We start from the raw sequence: 21824 nt of genomic DNA, 5'->3' as shown, positions 1-21824 counted from the left end.
TTTCGCGAGCACCAATATCTGCTAAATCCTATGAGAGTTCACCTCGGAATCTCTTGGAATGACACACATTAACACACCACACACCATTTGAATCGAACCAGCGCGCATGGGAGGTAAAGCAGAGAAAGAAAAAACCCACAAGTTTTTTTAACGCATCGCTGTTGCTTACCTGTCCGAATCATACCAGATGTGCTTTGCAAAATGCAGATTTTCAGAGTCCGTGTGCAGATTTTATTGACCTGCAGATGTGTGTAGTTTTTTCCTAGTTTCTGTAGGTTATTAACAGGGTTGTTTTATATTTGCGCAGTCTTTCTCTAATCTGCATCTGTCTTTCTCTAAAATTCTAACAAATTGCTGGTAACTTTTCAATAAGAAAATAAACGTTTCAACTTGTGCGGTTGAAAAAACGGTTTTGTTTTATTTTGGGGCACCCACTTAAAACTGGTCTCCAGGCCCCCACAATCGTAAATCCGGCTCTGGGTTAAACACACATGCTTGAACCAACATAAGGGCGTAACTAACAACATAACAAAGCTAGTAAACCAGTTGACAAGAAAAAAAAGCAAAGAAAAATTCTTTCGAAAAATAAATAGACGTGATTGTTTTTAACATAGTCTGTGTTTAACATGTAATGTTTTTTTTTAGAAAATCTATACCGAGCGTCTTAGCAGAGTGATTGAGAAATCAAAAAAATAGTTATCGGTTTCTGGTATACTCTACTAGAAGAGTATAACGGAAACCGATAACTATTTCTTTGATTTCTATGTAATAATTTCAGTCCTCTGGAGATTGTCTTAGATTAGTTACTTTTGCGACTTTTACCTTTTGTCGGTTTTCTCTAGAAATGCCAACCTTGATCTAGTATTTTGCCCTATAGATCAATGCACGGACCGACCTAACCTTACTTTCCAACAGTTCATGAAGCATATGTCAGTACAATTAACGAGTACAGTAGGATCTTTTGTTAAGCGTTTTTTGACGCGGGTTTTTTTCCATTACACAAAAATTTCCATTATCATATTCAAATGATGAAATGATTTTAAGACGATTTCTTCATTATATTTTTAACTCAAAAAAAGTCCAAACAAGTTTGAGACGCATCCCCCGCGTAAATAAGACCTTGGCATGCAATATATTCCATACCAGAAAACTGATTGTTCTAGATAAATGATAATTTAAAGTATGAAGATAATTCATTGGCTCGATTATCCGGAGGATTCGGTTATCCGGAGCGAAATATTCTTCAGGATTCGGGTTATCGATCCCGTCATATTGCATCCATCAACAAAAACTACCGTTTAATTTTGCGAATGACATCATCGCCAAAGAAGCTAATTCCTATCATTAGTACCTACCTACCCTCGATTATAAAATATTATTAACCAAATAAAATATTATTAAAGAAATAAGTCTCCACCATTACTCTTGGTTGACATAACCACGATCAACGATGGAAACCACATCAAATACTAAAACCGTGATTTGCGGTGTTGCCGGCGAATTAACTCACGTTGCCATTCGAACCGATCAAATCGACTGCACTGGCTTCCGCTAGCCACAACCGGAGAGCGGCAGCGTTGTTGTTGCTGCTTATGTTTCCGCGGCTGCCGTTTTGTTAATCTGTAATGTATTACAACAATCACATCACCGTGAAATATTGCCCTCATTCCCCGAAGCCTATCAATTTCACATTAGTACAGTGCTTATCTGTTTCCTTCCAGCCGATTCGTGAACCCAGAGGCTGATTTTTCATACAAACTGTTGAAGTGCGATCAGCTTTGGCATTTTAGTAGATTATGTGCTACAAGCTTTTTCACACCGTTGTTGTATAGGGATTACTATTAATCGTTACAAAGTATTTTCTTTGCCGTGAGGCATAATAACGTAGATGTTTGAAATAAATTGGAATTCTACGACAGTTAAGATAAAGTGCGTAGCGTGACTACATCCGGTCTTACTTGGATATCACGAGTTTTAAGATCATATGACGCATTTGTTTAATTAGGTCGGGAGTTCCACTTCTGAGAGTATTAACGTGGCAAATAATTTCAATACAACACGGTAGTGCTTTTACGATTTAGTGAAACCGAAAGTAAAGATACGGGCGTCTCCACTAACCAGCCTCACTGGCTTGTTCCGTGACACCCTAGCTGGAAATGCTAATTAATCCGAACAATTAAGGTGTTGAGTGCATTTAAAATAAGTCATTTTTATGCGAAAAGATCGTACGCACTTGATAACAGTAGGGTGAATCAATTCGCCGCCAGCGATTTACCTTCCGGAGGAGGCTCTGGGAGATTGATTTTCCCACCCGAGCTGGCTGTGAGGTCATTGAGGATGCAACAGTAGCACCTAATTGTTCCTATGTAGATTGTTGCGTTAACAATTGTGGTGATTACTGATGTCCGAGCGTTGTTTTTACTAGAAGTAGACGCTTTTAAATAGTCACTGGTAGCGGACCCGCTCAGTCAGTTTGAGTTTGGCGATTCGTGGTGCGTTTGCATTGTTCTGGTGACAGTGTTGGTGAAAACAAGAGCCTCGGAAAATATACCGTTGAAGTTACTTGGTTGTACTTCTTCCAACCCATCGAAAATCAGTATGAATTCCAATCAAATGCTGTGGTGCGCCAGTTTACTTCTGGTAGTCGGATTTTGTTCCGTTGATGGAGCTGCCATTCGCGAAAAACGGCAATTGAATTCTCTACTCACACTCAGTGGAGAATCGAACGCTAGGATTGAAAATGGTAAGTTTTTTTGGTACAGAATCAAAATTATTTGAGCTATATGTTTTGAACATAAAAAGTGCAGTTTCGAATCAGTTTGGTTTGTGGAATTTAGTTGTGGAAAGTTTCAAGCAAAATTCAGGTCGAGTAAATTGACAAACAACCGAAGAGTGTCAGCTGGAAAATGAAAATCTACTGAGAGGCTATAATATAACACAGATTAAAATGGTGATAAGTTTGAAACAGTTTTATTAGAGATTTGTATCATGATCGATCAGTTCGAAAATGTACCATGATCGGACCAATTTTGGATAGCTCCTTGGAATTAGAGAAAAAGAAGAGAAAGATGATTTATCGTAGTAGATGATGTGAGTTCGCGACAGCCACGCGTGTAAGATTTTGACCATATGGGCACTAGACTGGGACACGGTTATATGGGAAAAAAGCGATGGTGTTATTTTTTCGCTCCCATGCACTTTTCGTGTTCCTTATGGGTCCTATAACAACTGTGTAACTTTTTAGACCGATCGGTGAAACGCCCGATTTGCGCCCGATTTTTAAAGTTTCCATACGATTTTATATGGGAAAAACCACTTTTTCAAAACTTTTTTCATACAGATGTCCAGTTGGCTCCAAAAAATATATCAATACATGATATTTGTAGGAAATTTTCCTGGGAAAAACTCTTCTGAAGACCGCAAGGCGCTACCTTGCTTGTGAAAAAAGATATTCACCCCAGACTGATTAAATATCTGACGAACGGCTCACCATTGAATTTTACTTGCAATACTGCCGCAGCATGCTGCTGTTGCAAATTCAACCATGTGATAAGAAATGATATCGTTAAAAATTATCTTGAAGGCTTCCCCGAAGATACTATGAGTAAAAATCACACTTTGAAAATTAATTCCACGCGAAATTATTTCTTATACTTAAGCAAGTTTGCAATTGCAGCATGCTGTAGCAGTGTTGCTGGAAAATTTCAATGGTGAGCCGTTCGCCAGACATTCAATCAGTTTGGGGTGAATAGCTGCTTCTACAAGCATCGTAGCGCCTCACGGTCTTCAAAAGAGTTTTTCCCAGGAAAATTTCCTACAAATATCATGTATCCATATATTTTTAGGAGGCAACTGGACATTTATAGAGAATAAGTTTTGAAAAAGTGGATTTTCCCATATAAAATCGTATGGAAACTTTAAAAATCGGGCGCAAATCGGGCGTTTCACCGATCGATCTGAAAAGTTACACAGTTGTTATGGGACCCATAAGGAACACGAAAAGTGCATGGGAGCTAACATTTATTTTTTGTCCCACCCTAATGGGCACTCGGTCACCTGGATACAACCTGCTTACAGTATCTATTTTCACGCTAACGGATATCCCCGTGTTTGTTAATTCAAAGTATGGTATTCTTGTGGAAATCAAATCCATGAAGTCAGAGGCGCAAAGCGTATAGAAGCAATGTTCGAAGCAGATTGAAAATCTTGCTCGTTGATTTGGTTTGTTAGTCCGACCTGCTTGATGAAAATTTGATGAACTTATGAAAATTTGATTGACGCCGGTACACTGGTAATGTTGCCAGGAAAATGATTTCCTGCTTTAAACAGATCATCTCGAAGTTATGAAATTCCTTCGCAATAATTCTATGACATTCGATTTCGAAAGCAACACAAAATATATTGTCGGTTGATTTCAAGACGGGTACAACTCAAAATGTCATAGTTTCAACTTATTACTGATAAGTTTTATCCCACAAACACACGTTTTGAAATTCACAAACAATCTAGAGTATATGCGCCTTTACAGCTCAAATAAAAAAGGTCACAAAAAAGGAAAAAAAAAACGGTTTTAATTCAAACAACTTCCTCGAAGTTTGCATGAAAATCGAAATCTGATTTTTAAAATTAATATTCAAATACGTTCTTATCAAAACTAACGATTTTGAGATTAAATTTACAGACGATATAGTCACTTGCAAACGTCATCTAGTTGCAACGTGTCATATAGCAAACGAAAATTAGGATACAAGAAAGCAGCACAAAAATAAAACCTATTCACTGTGTGTTGCTGCTCTTCATTCGTTGTGTGCCGATCCTAAAACGAGCATCAAGCACCGAGTGTGTGTTACGCTCTGCCTTTAGTGCGGTGAGTGCTTTACCAAGTTTACTGTTGTTTGTACCAGAATGTTTCGCTTTATGATATCAATTTTAACAAATTGATCACAGCAGATCATTAAATTGTCTGTCAAATGAGGCTGTTACAAATTCTTCAAAATAGTCTAGGCTCATGGAAGAAAAAGTAAGACAGGAAAAATCTATCAACTTTTGTGTCTATTCATTGGGTCTGCGCTAGGCATATTCGCACGGGATTGGTTGATAGTTCGCGGAAATTCGATGTTGGAACTTTTCATCAATTTTCGCCGCTGAGCAATAAAGTAACCATGATAACTGATATGTCATAGAATTGTCCACCATTTTATCTATCCAATAGGCATATTGATTATTGTAATCCATCATTTGGATTTGAATTCCTGAGGTAGCACGCACCAGTTAACGAAAGCAAAGTTTGTTCTTGTTAAAGCTGAGAGTTAAAACCAATGTAAAATACTGATTAAAATATCAAAACCTTCATTTATTCGTTCAAACTCGCATCAGATGCTGAAATATCACAGAAAATGCATAACACACACAGGACATATGTTGCACGACTTTTAATCGGTGCAATAACATTTGTCACTGGTGGAAAATAGCAATTGAAGATTAGCCCTGTACAATCTATTTAGTCCTGTACAACATATTTACTTCAGATCTTCCTGATTTGCCTCCATGATGCACAAAGTCATTGATCTGCGATGACACAAGCATGTCCGTAAAAGGAAAAAGCCTTTGTGTCATATGCAGTCGATTACAGAAAAGTTTAGATATTTTTTATTCTTACTTGCAAAAGTGGAAAATCTCTCCTAATGCTTCTAAAACTCAAATAATGATTTTTCCTCATAAGACTAGGACTTCTTTCCTCAAGCCAAACAATAATCACGTTGTCACGATGAATGGGGTTATTTTAAGTTGGTTTGACAAGGATAAGTACTTGGGACTAATTTACAATAAAAAACTTATTTTCAAAGAGCACATTAAAAGTATACAAGCCAAGTGCATCAAATATACGAGATGTTTATATCCTCTCATTGATCGAAATTCCAAACTTTTTTTAAAGAATAAACTTTTGATTTACAAACAAATTTTTAGACCAGCAATGCTTTATGCTATACCGATCTAGTCAAGTTGTTGTTTAACAAGAAAGAAAACGCTTTAAAGGATTCAGAATAAAACTCTAAAAATGATTTTAAAACGTCCTCCTTGGTTTGGTACACTCGATTTATATAGACTTACTGGTGTTGAAACATTAGAAGCTATGTCAAACAAAATTATTAACAATTTTTGATAAAAATCGTTGCAGTCCTCAATTGCTACGATAAGGTCTCTTTATAGCCAATAAGTTAGCAATTAAGTTAGTTGTAAGTTTACTTCACCTTTTTGGACAAGTAGGTTTGAATTCCTACGAATGATAAGTCCTTACTACGAAAGCAAACAAATCTTAACAATTAAAATTACAATTTTTCTAAAAGTGTTGAAAAGTCACCCTTTTCTAATTGGACACACATACTTATTAATTACTAATATTTATCCTAAATACTTAAGCTACTAACTAATATAAATCGCATTTTTCTCGGCTTGCTGAAAATGCAAATGGGACTAACTTGCTATGCGCGGCAGTAGAATGCTGACAGGTTATTCACTCGGGAACAAACTGTTCAAGCGAATGGCTTGATAAATGTTACGGAACATCTACTCCAGTTATTTCAACTGCAAAGTGCAGGTTTGCTCAGTTTCGTCGTGACCGCATCTTTACAATCGAAGCTCAGAATGCTAGTCAGGCCGAACAACATCCAAAATGACAGAGGTGTGGGCAAAGCCACGACCGCAGGGTTGATGTAAAAGCTTCTGACTGTACATATCAAATGGTTGGTGATGGGTCCGAGCCACTCAGGATGCATAATGAATCCACTGAAAGAACGACTAGGATTGGTCATTCCCTTTCACTGTGCATCATTCAATGACGCGATTTTTATAGACCAATAACGGCGCCGGCCACGTCCTTACTTAAAACAAGTATTGGGGAATGTAAAAAAGGCTTCGGTTGGCTGCCTTCCATAGCTGAATTTTCAAATTTTCAACGTAGAAAACGCAAAACAATAATAAAAATAGATTCGAAAACCTTATGGAAATTGTCCGTTATATTTTGTTCCGCCAAAAAAAAAACCTCTAGTGAGAATAATTCATGGCTTATCAATAACTGTTTTTGTGCTCCTTTCTGCGGCTGAAAACATGAATTGAAATAAGTTATCACAAAAACATTGCAGCGCTTGCACAGACGTGTCGCTTCTTTCTACAACAATTCACCGCACACAGTCATCTAAACAGATCATCCACACGTTCACGCGTCTACCACAATCCCGAACGTTATCGACAAAAAGTGGAAACATCGGTGTACCGGGATACGACAATTCACAGGTCGAGCGAAACAGGAACAACCCTACACGGCTATAGACTATTTTAAGAAACGTTTCAAAACTCAATTTATGAATAACATTTTAACAGAAAACATGGAACTGCTGACATAACGCACGTACACACTTATTTCCGTCTTAATTGTTCGGTAATTTTTATCACGATCGCGTTCAGTAAACTTGACATTTTCCTGATCATTCTGTAATTTAAATTACTGATGTCGGTTAATTTTTTTGCCGATAATTTAATTCACTTGACGAGTTCAGCGAAAAACATTGCTGACCCCTTCAGTAAACTAAAATATTTTTGCACTTTTTTATAGTTCAGTAAACATTTAACGATCTATCAGCACTTATCCAGATGTTGCTGAAAAACCTCCAATTGTTTTACTGAACTTTAGTTTTTTTTCTACTATTAATACTGTTCGGTAATTTTTCTGCATCTGTCAAAACAGAATCGTACATCAGAAGTCCGCCACTTAAGATTTTCAGAAAAGTTTCTTGGCTGTGTTTTAAAAGTGTTCCGCGAGTGTATTTGAACAAATAAATTAGACATGTATATCGAACTTTCAAATTTACCCCACCAGTAGATAAATTTATTCGAAGCCTTTAAAAAAAATTATATTCGCCATAAGATGAGCGTATTTTTTCTAATATGCTGGAAACTGATAAAAACAATCCGAAATACCAGTATGAAATTTTTCAACGTATTTATATTTATCCATCTTATAACCAAGAAAAGGCTTACATTGCATTTTGCAGAACGTTTGGTAATTTTCGACGAATCGTCAGCTTTGTTAATGCCGACACATTCAGCAACCTTTGATGGACGGTTTGTAATTTTTTGCTGAACTATCTTCTTTTTTTGACGTTTCAGCGACAATGAAAAAATACCGAACACTCGTCAAGCAAATGAATTACCGAACAGATTACTGATGGCTCAGCTGTTGAAAACTAAGTAAAAAGTTTGCTGAGTTCGGTAAAAGAAACTAAGTGTGTAAAAGCAACATCAGCAAATCCCGTGTATTCTACCCTACCAGTTCGTAAAATGGTCTATACACGTTTGCCAGCGTATGTACGGGAAATGTCACTTATCTTCTCAAGCAAACGCATAAAGAATGTATGATAAAAAACACCTGGAAAAAAACCCGATATTGCAATCCACACACGCGACATTTTCCTGCACTTTCAGAGCGGCGTAATATATGGTGTAGAATATTTTTTACTGGGCAGCTCGAATATCAACACATAACAAAATCGAAACAATAATTTATACATATCTTACTGAATCCATTGTTGCATATTCAAGCGCCTCTACAGCCTGCAAATGTCTGCCTGTCCTCCAAATTCATTTAAGTGCTATATTTTATTTGGAGAAGTTTCTTTGTATGTTATTAAAGTTATGAAGAAAAATATGAATTTTGAGTTACAGTTTCACACATGACGAAACCTAAAGTGTCAATTTTGTTGCCTTCTTCATTGGTTGTTTCAAATTTCCTTATAAAGCTTCTAGAATTATTATGAGCGGCTGTTGCAATGGAAATACGAATAAAGGGCTATTCCCACTGCTTCCGTTCCGGGACCGGGCCGTGACTGTTCCGCGTGTCGTCCGGGCTCGTTTGAGATTGATTGCATGCGTTCTTATGAACGCATTCACACCGACGCGCCGTGCCCAGACCGGGGCAGCGTTGAGTTGCCGTCGTGCAGCCGCAGTGCGAGAGGGAAACTATCGTTGCCGACGATACTTTGTGTTGGCCGGAGAGTGCACGGAAGGCACTCGGGTGGATGCGTGTATGTTGTAGTGACATATTTCGCGCGGAGTGAGCTGCGGTATGAAAAAAAGAGAAAGACGTTCTTTCACATACACACATCAACATTTCTCAGCCAGAGCGCAGCGCAGGCACGGTTCAAGCACGGCGCAGTGTGAATGCATGAAAAGTCCCGGACGAGCCCGGTCCCGGCCCGGTCCCTGAACGGAAGCAGTGGGAATAGCCCTTAAACTGTTGATAATTTTGAAACATAAAATTTTGAAAATAAAACGAACACAGTTTCTTCGGATCCGATGGTAACGGAGGCTGGCCGAAATTTAACACGACAGAATTAACAGAAGATGCCAAAACTCTTCTTATTCTATTTGAATTAGACAGTCTTCTTCAAAGACTCGAAGAATGAACTCCAAAAGTTAATGATTGATTCGCTTTATATGACGTCATATGTGAAACTGTAACTGAAAATTCATATTTTTCTTCATAACTCCTTCCCATGATTTTCTACATTTTAATGACCTTCTACAAAATTGTGCGATTTTTATGGGTTAATATTTTTGCAGAAGATCATAAAACGCTATATTTAGAAATAACAAAGTTATTTTGAAAGTACGAATTTTCATGCCAGGGAATTTATTCATTAAAACAATTGAAAAAATTCTATTAGACAAATGATTTTATATTCTTTTGGAAGCAGAACAAACGTGCTTTCAGAATATTAAATAGTTATCTGCATATTTTTGCGTAGGAATGACTAAATTAATATTGAACTAACACCTAAAAAACCGTTAATGGTTGAAAAACTTCTTCTTTAGATCAAATGTTCAGCAAAAATATGCATTTCTATTTGGCTAATAATTATGTAGAAGATTTAATAATTTGTATGTAAAGTATGTACAACATCCAGGAGAAAAGCTATATTAAAAATTATGATATGATTGAACTTTGTATATAAAGCTTTCTATATCTTTTTTAACATAAGAGGTAGAATTCCGACACCTTCGACAAAGATGCTAGCAAACACATTCACTATAACTTTCTCGAAGACAACAACTGTCTATCTCATTGTTCACTTCTTCACTCATCACTTCTAGGTGAATTAAGCACTAAATCGTCCATTCTGAAAAAAAGCATAATAAAATACATACAAACTTATCCAAATAAAGTGTATTACAAAAATCAAATTTGAGGACGCTAATAATTTAGAGCACGAAATCAGCAAAATAAAACAGTGTGCATTACTTGCATTGTTGCATTCAAGAGTGATCAATCACAATAACTTCTATCCAACACTAATAAAATACTTCTTCGGAAATAAGGTTCTGGAAAATAACCAAAGATTCTCTGCGTTTCAGTAAGGGTACGCTACAGCCAAGATAGGACTGTCACGGTGCTCCTGAGACCGTTATTATAAAAAAAAGTACCATGAAAACGTTAAATGCCAGTTTGTTCGTTATGATGTTCTTCATTTTTTATAAACAAATTTATTTTATATAAACAAATATATATAAAAAAATGCTAGCATTTTTCATAAACCCGTATAGCTGTGTCATGTACTGGAGATCACCGCTTCCCAGAATGTCTCTAACGGGTACGTTCGGTTGTTTTCCTCGGTCCCGAAGGGAATCTATCAGACCTAACACCACAGTATTCGGTACACGACCAAACAACATGCTCGATGTCATGGCAGCCATCGCCACAAACGCAGTGATTACTGTCTACAAGCCCTATACGAAAGAGATGCGTGTTTAACGTATAGTGATTGGACATAAGTCTGGACATCACGCGAATGAAGTCCCGACCTACATCCAACCCCTTGAACCATGCTTTCGTCGATACCTTAGGAAAAATGGAATGTAGCCACCGCCCCAGTTCATCTGAGTTCCATGATGATTGCCAACTGTTGAGTGTTCTCTGACGCAAAATGCTATAAAATTCATCATAAGCAATTGGTCTTACATAAATAACGCCATCAATAGCACCCACCTTAGCTAAAGCGTCAGCCTTTTCATTGCCCGGAATGGAACAATGAGAAGGGACCCACGCTAAGGTAACCCGGTAATTTTTATCTGTTAAAGCACTTAAAACCGCCGTATTTTCCCCAGGAAATACGGGGTGTGCTTCACAGTCTTCATCGATCGCAGAGCCTCAATGGCACTGAGACTGTCTGTGAAGATGAAGTAGTGGTCTATGGGCAGGGTTTCGATGATCCCAAGAGAGTACTCAATGGCAGCAAGCTCTGCGACGTACACGGAAGCAGGAGCATCAAGTTTGTAGGAGGCGGTAAAATTTTCGTGGAAAACACCGAAGCCAGTGGACTCATCTAGATTAGATCCGTCAGTGTAAAACCTTTTATCACATGTTTTATAACATGTTTAAACTTATTGGAAAAAATCTTAGGGATCTCTTGGGGTCGCAATTGATCCGGGATACCAGAAATGTCTTGTTTCATGGTGGTGTCGAAGAATATAGCATTATTAGAAGTATCTAAAAGTGCGACATTGGAGGAATCGTATGAAGAAGGATTAATATCTTGAGCCATATAGTCAAAATATAAAGTCATAAATCTGGATTGAGATTGAAGGTCGACCAACCTCTCGAAATTTTCAATTACTAATGGGTTCATAACTGTGCATCGAATTAGCAACCGGTAAGAGAGATTCCAAAAACGATGTTTCAACGGAAGAATACCCGCTAGCACTTCAAGACTCATCGTACGGGTCGACTGCATGCAACCTAAGGCAATACGCAAACAACGATACTGTATTCGTTCCAGTTTGATCAAATGTGTGTTTGCTGCGGAGCGGAAGCAGAAACACCCGTACTCAATTACAGACAATATCGTTGTTTGGTAAAGCCTTAGAAGGTCTCCTGGGTGGGCTCCCCACCAGGTTCCGGTAATCGTACGAAGAAAATTAATTCTCTGTTGGCATTTTTGTGTCAGATACCTAATATGACAAGCCCAGGTGCATTTAGAGTCGAACCAGACCCCGAGATATTTAGCGACTAAAACCTGAGAGATCGTTTTACCCGTTAGTAGGAGCTGCAGCTGAGCTGGATTATGCTTCCTAGAAAAACGACCAGCTCAGTTTTCTCCGGAGAGAATTCGATACCCAGCTTAAGAGCCCATTCAGACAAATTGTCTAAGGTATCTTGCAATGGTCCTTGCATATCGCTAGCCTCGCTACCAGTAATGGATACAACGCTATCGTCTGCAAGTTGCCTTAGCGTGCATGAATTTACAAGACATTCATCGATGTCATTGACGTAAAAAATATATAAGGGAGGACTTAAACATGAACCCTGGGGAATACATATGCTTTTCTGACAACAAATTGAGCAAAAAGTTATTCAAATTTGGTGAAAGTCTCTGCGAATGAAGTTTCGCGCTTAAAACTTCTACAGAGACAGAGTCAAAAGCCCCCTTAATATCCATGAACGCAGAAGCCATTTGCTCTTTTCGAGCAAAGGCTAGTTGAATTTCAGTAGAAAGCAACGCTAGGCAATCGTTCGTCCCTTTGCCACGGCGAAAGCCAAATTGAGTATCTGAAAGTAACCCGTTTGTTTCGACCCATATGTCTAACCGTAAGAGGATCATTTTCTCCATTAATTCCCGGAGGCAAGAGAGCATCGCAATCGGCCTATATGAATTGTGATCAGAGGCAGGTTTTCCGGGTTTCCGAATAGCAATGACTTTTACCTCGCTCCAGTCATGCGGAACAATATTTAGCTCAAGAAACTTGTTGAACAAATTCAACAAGCGTCTTTTTGCAGAGTCGGGTAGATTCTTCAACAGGTTGAGTTTTATTCTATCTAACCCTGGAGCCTTATTGTTGCACGACAGGAGAGCCATTGAAAATTCCAACATCGAAAATGGAGGCTCTTCCGTAGTTACTAATAACGCGTCGCGAAAGGTTTTCTGTTCCGGTACAAACCTTTTTGGCAAAATCGAGTATCCAGCGATCTGAATACTCCTCGCTTTCATTCGAAACGTCACGGTTCCGCATGCGCCTGGCGGTATCCCAAAGAGTGCTCATCGCTGTTTCCCTCGACAACGCGTTTACGAACCGCCGCCAGTACCCGCGTTTTTTCGCCTTTACTAAGCTCTTCATCTGCCTGCCCAGTGCCTCGTACTTTCGAAGCAGGTTGACAGTGCCGTACTCCCGGTAGTCCTTATACGCCGCAGACCTTCGCACGTACAGCTCAGAGCACTCTTTGTCCCACCATTTGTTGGGAGGGCGCTGTCTAATCGTTACCCCGGGTGTCTGTTTCGTCTGAGCTTGAGTCGCGGCGTCGATTATCAAGCCAGCTAAAAACGCGTATTCTTCCTCCGGAGGAAGTTCCTCGTGAGTCTCGATAGATTGCGCTATAATAGACTCATAACACTTCCAATCAATATTACGTGTAAGGTCGTAGGAAATATTGATTGGGTTCGGGGGAGTTGAACCATTAGCAATTGATATAACGATTGGAAGATGATCACTACCGTGGGGATCGTTGATAACTTTCCACTGGCAATCTAGCGCTAGTGATGTCGAGCAGAGGGATAGGTCAAGCACGCTTTCACGTGCTGGAGGATAAGGTACGCGTGTCGCTTCCCCAGTATTCAAAAGTGTCAACATATTGAAGTCGTCGATCAAGTTACAGATTAAAGAAGATCGGTTGTCGTCCTACAGCGACCCCCATAGCGAACAGTGAGAGTTAAAATCTCCCAAAATCAGAAAAGGTGCGGGAAGCAATTCTGCTATGTCAAGGAGTTGCTTCTGTTCAATCCGCGCGGATGGGGGAATATATAACGAAACAAGGCAAAGGTCTTTTCCTTTCATATTCGTTTGAATGGCAACAACTTCAATATTCGAGATCGAGGGGAGGTCGATTCTGAAAAAAGAATAGCACTTTTTGATCCCTAAAAGTACCCCTCCACCGTGTGAGTCTCGATCTCGACGAATGATGTTGAAATCGTGGAAATTAAGTTGGTCATTTGAATTGAGAAATGTTTCACAGAGCGCGAACGCATCACAATTGTATGTGTTTATCAAATGTGAAAATAAATCGAATTTGGGGATGATACTTCTGCAGTTCCACTGTAACACAGTGACAAAATTCTTAACCTCTTTCGACGTATTAGTCATCGAAAGATACGATAGCTGAAATGAGGGGCCAAGTTGCTGTGAGTTGCTTCAAATAGGTTTTCACTGTAGGGAGAAGGGCAAGAAGAATGTTTTGAAGGGGATCTGGTATGTTGAATGTTTTAAATATACAGTCCACAATATCAGAGAATTTAATGAACCCTGTTTCTTTTATGTCTTCTGATCGAGAAATGGGTGCACGAGGGGTTTTTGGTGCCCCAGGAAGCGGTGGGTACTCCTGGTTTGATTTGAAATTAAAACCGGGGGGTACTTGCTTCGTTTTTTCTTCACCGCTTCCTTTCTGTGTTGTCTTATTGGTCATTCCGCTAGGGGTTATCTTACGACCTTTGCGAGAAAGATTAGGAGAGTTGAGCATTCTCCTCATCCTAGATCCCTCTGGCAAGGCATAAGAACACCCTTCGACGGGATCGTCAGATGTACCCTCATCGGTTGGCAAAAAGGAAAAGATGTTTCCTGTCGAGGGTGGCTCAGCCCTCTTAAGCATTTCTGCAAAAGAGCGCTTTGATCGTTCCTTAAGGGAACGCTTAATTTTTTCCTCGCGCTGTTTGTACGCGGGACACGCCGAAAGGTCATGCCGAGTTCCCTCGCAGTAAAGACACTTTTCAGTATCCTCACTGCAAGCGGTCTCAGCATGATTGCCTCCGCACTTGCTGCAGCGTGCCTTGTTGCAGCAGTAGGTGGCTGTATGACCTAACTGCTTGCAGTTTTGGCAATGCATGACCCGCGGTACAAACAGGCGTACAGGCAGACGAACCCTGTCCAAAGAGATGTAGTTCGGCAGTGCGGATCCGGCGAATGTTACACGGAAGGAATCCGAAGGGAGGAATTTCTTCTTCCCTTCTTCGATGGATACTGAATGTAATTGCTTGACATCCAGTATCTTTACATCTTGAATCAGGGGGTTCTTGAAGCAGCCAACCCCGTGACGCAAAATGTCATCGACCGTGAGGCTTCCTTCGGTGACCACACCGTCGATCTCCACGTCCTTGGCAGGGATGTACACGCGGTACTCCCTTGTAAAGAGCTCGTAGCTAGCAATTTCGTTTGCTTGCTTCAAGCTACTCACGACAACTCGCAGTTTGTTCGGCCTCACCTTCGTAATCTCGGTTACGGCCGAAAACTGTTTTGCCAGGTCCTTGCCTATTTGTATAATGTTAAGAGGCTTCTTTATGGGCCTAAAGTAAACTACGAACGGACCTTTCGAAGCATCTGGGTAAGCTTTCTCCCGTGTTGCCGGTACCCTTGGTACGGGGCTAGGTAGCGGGGAAGGTAGAGGGGAATTGATGGGGGAGATCTCAATCTCTTCCCCATTTGTTTCCACATCCAGGAATAGTTGCACCTGCATGTCGTCCATTTTGCGAGAGCGTTACGCTCTACCGCACACAAACGATAAATATTCGAATGTGGGGGGGTGGGGGGATCAAGTAGTTGATATTAAATTTTAAAAACAATTTTTCAAAATACAATGGATCAAAATTAAAAAAAGACAGTAATACTAATACTAATAACAATAGTAATAATAGTAATAATAATAATAATAATTATAACAATAATCATAATTATAACAATAATAATAATAACAATAATAATAATAACAATAATAATAATAATAATTATAATAATAACAATAATAATAATAATATTAATAATAATGATAAAAATTCTAAAGTGAATACTTCACCGAACGTCTAAGTCACGACCTCACGGCTGATAGCTGGATTAATCGAGTGTCTCCGCAGAACAAACAATGACGATCCAGCTTCGTGTTGTGACACAGTGGCCGTATCTTACACTCGACCTTGTAGATGCCACTTGTAGTTGACTTCCACTCGCTCGATCGTATGATGGTCCGTGCTGCTAGCGGGGTAACAGCGGTGCGGGAGAATTATTCTTGCTGATTTATCAGCTGCGTATCAGATCACTGGCGGGGTAGCCTGCCCCTACCAGTGTGCAGAAGATGTTTCTGCCGATATATTGCAGGCTATTGTTATGGCACACAAGAACTAATCGAAAAAAAACACCCGTACGATAACTCGTGTATTGTTATTTTGCGAATCAAACGGAGATAAACAATTTGCGTCTAATCAAGACGAAAGCAAAACAACGAATGTGATGTTCTTCATCTCTGGGTAAATTTTGAAAAAAATCGCTGGTGGCATTTTTGAGTTATGTCCATTTTATGTCAAAATGGTCGGCGTGGGACCAGACCGAGCCAAGCGCCATTTTCTTTAAAATTGAGTTATTAACACCAGTGGATGTGCGAACTGATAATCTATGTTCCATTAATGAATGAAATCATTTAAACAGTTCATAGGAATGTTATAATAAAAAATCTCTGTAGCACTTTGTGAAAAGAACAAAATTGCGTTCGACCAGAGTGAACCGTAAACACAGACATGGCATCTGAAGAAAGTGATTGTTTGTGATTTAAAAGCAAACTTTGCGATTTTTTTCACCCAGTAACTGATTTCTCCGCTTCGGACAGCTCATTAATACGACTGTCATCAGAATTAGATAAATAAACAGCCAGGTGGTTTTCGTAGAGCCGGATTTCGTTTCAATGGGCACATCACTTATTTTCAAGATCTCGTTGAGCTAGACCGAACCAAGTGCATTTTATTTTCATTTGATATTTTTCAACTAACATTAATTTTTTTCTTGTAACAAACGTCAGGACTGGGTTTATATACGGCAAATCAATAAAACTAGACAATACCCGCTTCAAAATACCAGAGCATTTCATATTGATACTATCTTAACACTTAGCACTTGGTGCGCTTTGGCACCAGGAAATAGAGCAACAGAAATTAAGCTTTGCTTGTCTATCAACTGTATAATTTTTGATACAGATAAGACTGAGAGATAAAGCAGCGTTGATATCTATGTATCACGTTTGACTAGTGAGAAAAAATAGCTTGTTCAATAGTCAAGTTGATATGTTGTAGTAAATAGGTTTGACCAGACTGAACTGAAGACCATTTTTTAAAATTTTCGTTCGACCAGAGTGAACTGAGTGCATAGGTGTCAAAAATAAAAACCAAATATTTTATCAATTATTGCTATTTTTCGTGTTTTTATGATAACAGGACATTCATTAAGCCTTATTCATTACGTGTTAGCATTGAATTAATAATAAGCTCAAACACGATTAATTGATGGGTGGTCAATTTTCAAATGCTAATTACTCGAAATAATGTGTTTGGCGCTTGGCTCGGTCTGGTCGCACGCCGACCAAATGTCCGATATCCTTAGATAACTCATACTAACTCCACCAGAAATTAGTCTTAGCCTCTCTGTTTTTTATGAAACTTTATAGGAATAGATGGTTTGCCTGCCGATACGCAATTCGTATAACAATAAAACAAACCCAAGCTTTGAAAAGTGCCTAAGTTCTTTATTTCAATAAAACTGATATAACCTAGCAATAAAAAGTTTATTTCAAATTATGTTGCGGTTACTTCAGCAGCAGGCGTCAGAATCTGTCCACAGTGATTTCGCTCTTACTTGGAAGCGATGCAAAATTGTATCAACATCAGGCCTGGATTTGAGGGGGGCAAAAGGGGCAAATGTCCCGGGCCTCCCGATTGAAAGGGCCCCCCTAGTCCTAGGGCGACCTTTTTTTTGCTCGTCACCTTCCAGAACGTTAGCTCTAAATGGTTTAAGAAAAGGGGCCTCACAAAACAAATTTGCCCCGGGCCCCATAGCGTCTAAATCCGGCCCTGATCAACATCAATGGCCTACAAATCACAGTTGTTGAATACAGTTGTTGATTATAATAGCGGACACTTATTATTGTTAATTTATATTTTATTTCTTATTTCATTTTTATTGCATAGCTGAATGTAAGTAGACTTAAACATATGTATGGTAAATATGCAAGCAAAATAATATCATAAACGCAAAAAATATATACATTTGGAAATTTGAATGAAAATTCATTTTCAAAAAAATGAATACGGGAATTGTTTTTCGGGAGACAAAACATATATTCCTACAATGTTTCATTGAAATCTGAGAGGCTAGGACTAATTACGTATGGAGTTTGTATGATTTTTTAAGGATATCGGACATTTTAACATAAAATGGACGTAACTCAAAAATGCAACCAACGATTTTTTCAAAAATTCACACAGAGATGTAAAACATCATAGCAAATAAACTGGCGTTCACCGATTACATGGTACTTTTTTTTTTGATAATAACGGTCTCACCGTGACTGTGCGACCGTCCCACCATCCACCAATAAAATGTGATTAGTTTGATCAGAAGCAGATTCTTTTATAGCCCAAAGAGTACATTCTCGGCTAACCTGGTATACTATTTCGTCGACCTTTTTCGAAATATCCAGCAAGCGACCATTCGAAGGACGTTATTTTCGTTTCAACAAGGCTTGACCATTTTCAATCGTACATTAGTTACAATAGTTCACATAATCAAACAACAATTTACTGCATTTGGGCGGATGCGTGTATAATTTACCAGTTGATTGCTGCAAGAATGAAAACAACCGGTTATAAGTACCGGGAAAACAAACCGACTTATAAGTATTTAAAAATGGAAAAATTTCGTCACTTTTCTTCTTAAGATTTTTTGTACACTCCTTTGTAGCCGAACTTCCTAAAAGACATTGTCATACATCAAAAAACTTGTTGTCAGCAACACATCCAAGTTATAGACACTATATATAGACCTTCGTAGTGAATGGCAGCAGCACTGGCATCGCTGTTTTTTTTATATTCTTGTTATTCGTTTGATACAAGATTTTCATTTTGGCTCGCACGTTTGACAGTTGTTTTGGCTCGCTGCGATTCAGTCCGCTGGTCATATAGTGTCTATAATCCAAAAGTCTCGATTCGACCAGTCAGGTATAAAGCCCTAGAGTTGAAGTTTGGACGACTGTCACTAAAAAGTTTCAATCGAACTGTCAAAACTCGTTCCAATCGAACATAAGAATGTTTGACATGTCAAGTTTGTTCAGTAGATGGGAAGTACTGTGATTTAGCAATAGCAAAATGCGAAAAAAGAGATGAAACTCGAATATAACAAAAAACTAAACATTGAATAGACCACCTTTTTATTGTCTCTGATCTTTTGCTTCTGATTAATTTTTATTTTTGTTTTTCCTCACTGTTGACAACTGGATGAGATTCTGAGTTGGACACATGGAATTTTGAACGGAGCGTAATCAATCGACATGTTATCCGGTGTCTCACTGAGCCACAAACTTACTAATTAACTTACTTACTAACTTTTCCATTCTTCGACGCGAAGCATAAATCCTCGTGATTAAAGTTTATTCGGATTGATATTTTCAAAACGCAAAACTTACGCTACAAAGACGTGTCGTTTCTGTTATTAAAATATCCTCCGGTAATTGACAAAACTCAAGCCATTTTCGGCGATGATTTTTATTGGTGGTGAATCGAAAATAGCTTAGGTTTTCAAAACTTCGTGATATTCGATTTGAACAAAATAGAAAACAGTACTTCATTTTTTCACTACTTATATGTAGCAAAACAAACTGCAACAAAAAACTATGAAACTGAAAATACGAGTAGTCATGTAATGACTTTTATTTTTTGCAATGTTGCTAGTTCTTTGAAATTTTAGAATGGCTGCCAGATCGACGGAAATTCAGTCGGCCAAACTTTAACTCTAGGCCTTTAGTCAGGTAGCCTGCCAGCTTTGATAAATATGAGGTTCCTTTGCGTTACCGGCGTTACCGCTTGATATCATGTTCTAATTAACGCTCTATTAACATTCACGATAAAATCAGAACTTACTACCTTTTCTAGATTTCCCGTTAGTTGTGTTATTGACCGACATGCAAATTCTATTTTTTTAAGCGACCGGCTTCACGTGATGTTGCCGGTTACTGTAAGTTTCGCTAAATTCTACTTAATTATACGTCGTTCGCCACACGATAAATGAAAGGCACACCCTTTGGTAAGCTTGTAATGGCTAGTGATCAATTTTGCTGGGTAAACTGGATGCATCTAGGCATATCGTTGGGAAGATAACTCAAGCTACACACTTATATTTAACAACTGAGAACTTACCAGCTAAGAAACTCAACGAAATATTTCACAAAATTTGTAGTTATTTCCGAAAAAATCCGTTCACGGCAAGTAAGAATGTTTGTCGAATCATTTTGTTGATTTTGGCTATAAAGTTTATCGAATATATACATTAGTAAAAAGCAACTATAATAGTTGACAGTATTTGTTCTAACTAATCTATTTTGATTTCATTTAATGGTCCGAACATCAAAGGTTAACTTTATTTTTATAAGAAGCAAACAAATTTCCCCACTTCCCTGAAATATTTTCGAAATAACTTACCGACTTTAAACTGATCCCAAAGTATAAACTTTTAAGGTTCTAAAATTAAATTCTTCCTACTCATACATATACATTTTTTTGCTTTGCTGGCAGGTACCATAATCTGTGACACTCTGACCTGCCCGCCGACATCGTTCAAGTGTATCATCGTGAAGAACAACACCAAGGAGGACTTCAATACGATCGAGGTGACACGCGAGTGTCTTGACCCGGCCGGAAAGGCCACAGCCAAAACGGTGGAGCGCGAGCCAAACAAGTTCCCCGGGGGGCATTTCGAGAGCTACGCGGAGATTGATAAGAACGGAAACATTGCGTCGTTCGACAACCGAGGCAACTCGTACAACCACTCCGGCAGGGGTGATGTGCACTCCTATCTGTACCAGCAGATTGAGGAACTACACAAGGCAATTTTGGACCAGCTGCACAATGCTGGCCCTGGAACACCATTGCGGATTCCGTAGAAACGAAGCACGTCACGCGTCGGTGAAACGTGAGGCAGCGCCGGCGTTTGCGTTAGTTAAGCGTAAATTGGCTGGTTTTATATTTTAATTTACCAATAAAACTACATCGATAGCAATTCGTCAAGAATGGAAACCCGATTGATGATATAAGTATGAATAGCTCGGCCCTTACGGGGTTAGCGAATGAGACGCAACCAGGTTATCTGATTCATAGATGGGAACCTTCCCACACTTGGCGGAATAACAATGCGAATAGTAGAAAGCCCCTCCGGCGAAATTTGTGTAATGTTAGCTTAGGACGGCCCGTTTATCTGGTAAAACGATATGTTTTCTAAACACGCGAATCGGTTGTACGTTAATCAATTGTGATATGTAGATAAATAAATTCAACCTAGATGTTAACATTACGCATTAGTGTAACTATTTTTGTTTTCTCAGGGTTGCTGGAATGATATATAGTTTTTTAATTTACGATACCAGGTTTTTGTTGTAATACTAATGTAGCGATGATGTAATTACCCGGATCTACTGCGGCCAAACCCCACATTCAGAAGGGATGCACTGGGAAGCGAATGTTCGCACTAGATGAGCAGCGTATTTGTGATAACCTGTTAATGAAGTTAAGCATCCCAACAAACAATATTGTTTGCTATGTCACAAATCAAAATTCTCTGTTTGAGCCCTTTTCCTCTACCACGAGTTATGAACCGGTGCTTGAAGATATCACACATCTATCTTGTCCTAAAATTTTCTTGGCAACATAATATGAACTCTTCACGCTTTACTTTAGTAGCACAAAAAGTAATTACTAAACTAG

General features: G+C 38.8%; 1 protein-coding gene across 1 annotated transcript; it reads left to right on the top strand.

The window, feature by feature from the left end:
- Positions 1-1794: 1794 nt before the first annotated feature.
- LOC129724237 (uncharacterized) lies at positions 1795-21481 on the top strand. The gene is made up of 2 exons (XM_055678959.1): positions 1795-2743; positions 20640-21481. The coding sequence occupies exons 1-2, from the start codon at positions 2599-2601 to the stop codon at positions 21005-21007; spliced, it is 513 nt and encodes a 170-aa protein (XP_055534934.1). The 5' UTR covers positions 1795-2598; the 3' UTR covers positions 21008-21481.
- The last annotated feature ends 343 nt before the right edge of the window (positions 21482-21824 follow it).

Source organism: Wyeomyia smithii, chromosome 2 (genome assembly GCF_029784165.1).
Source record: "Wyeomyia smithii strain HCP4-BCI-WySm-NY-G18 chromosome 2, ASM2978416v1, whole genome shotgun sequence".
In the NCBI taxonomy this organism is placed as follows: Eukaryota; Metazoa; Arthropoda; class Insecta; order Diptera; family Culicidae; genus Wyeomyia; species Wyeomyia smithii.
This window is presented reverse-complemented; position numbering and strand designations above follow the sequence as displayed.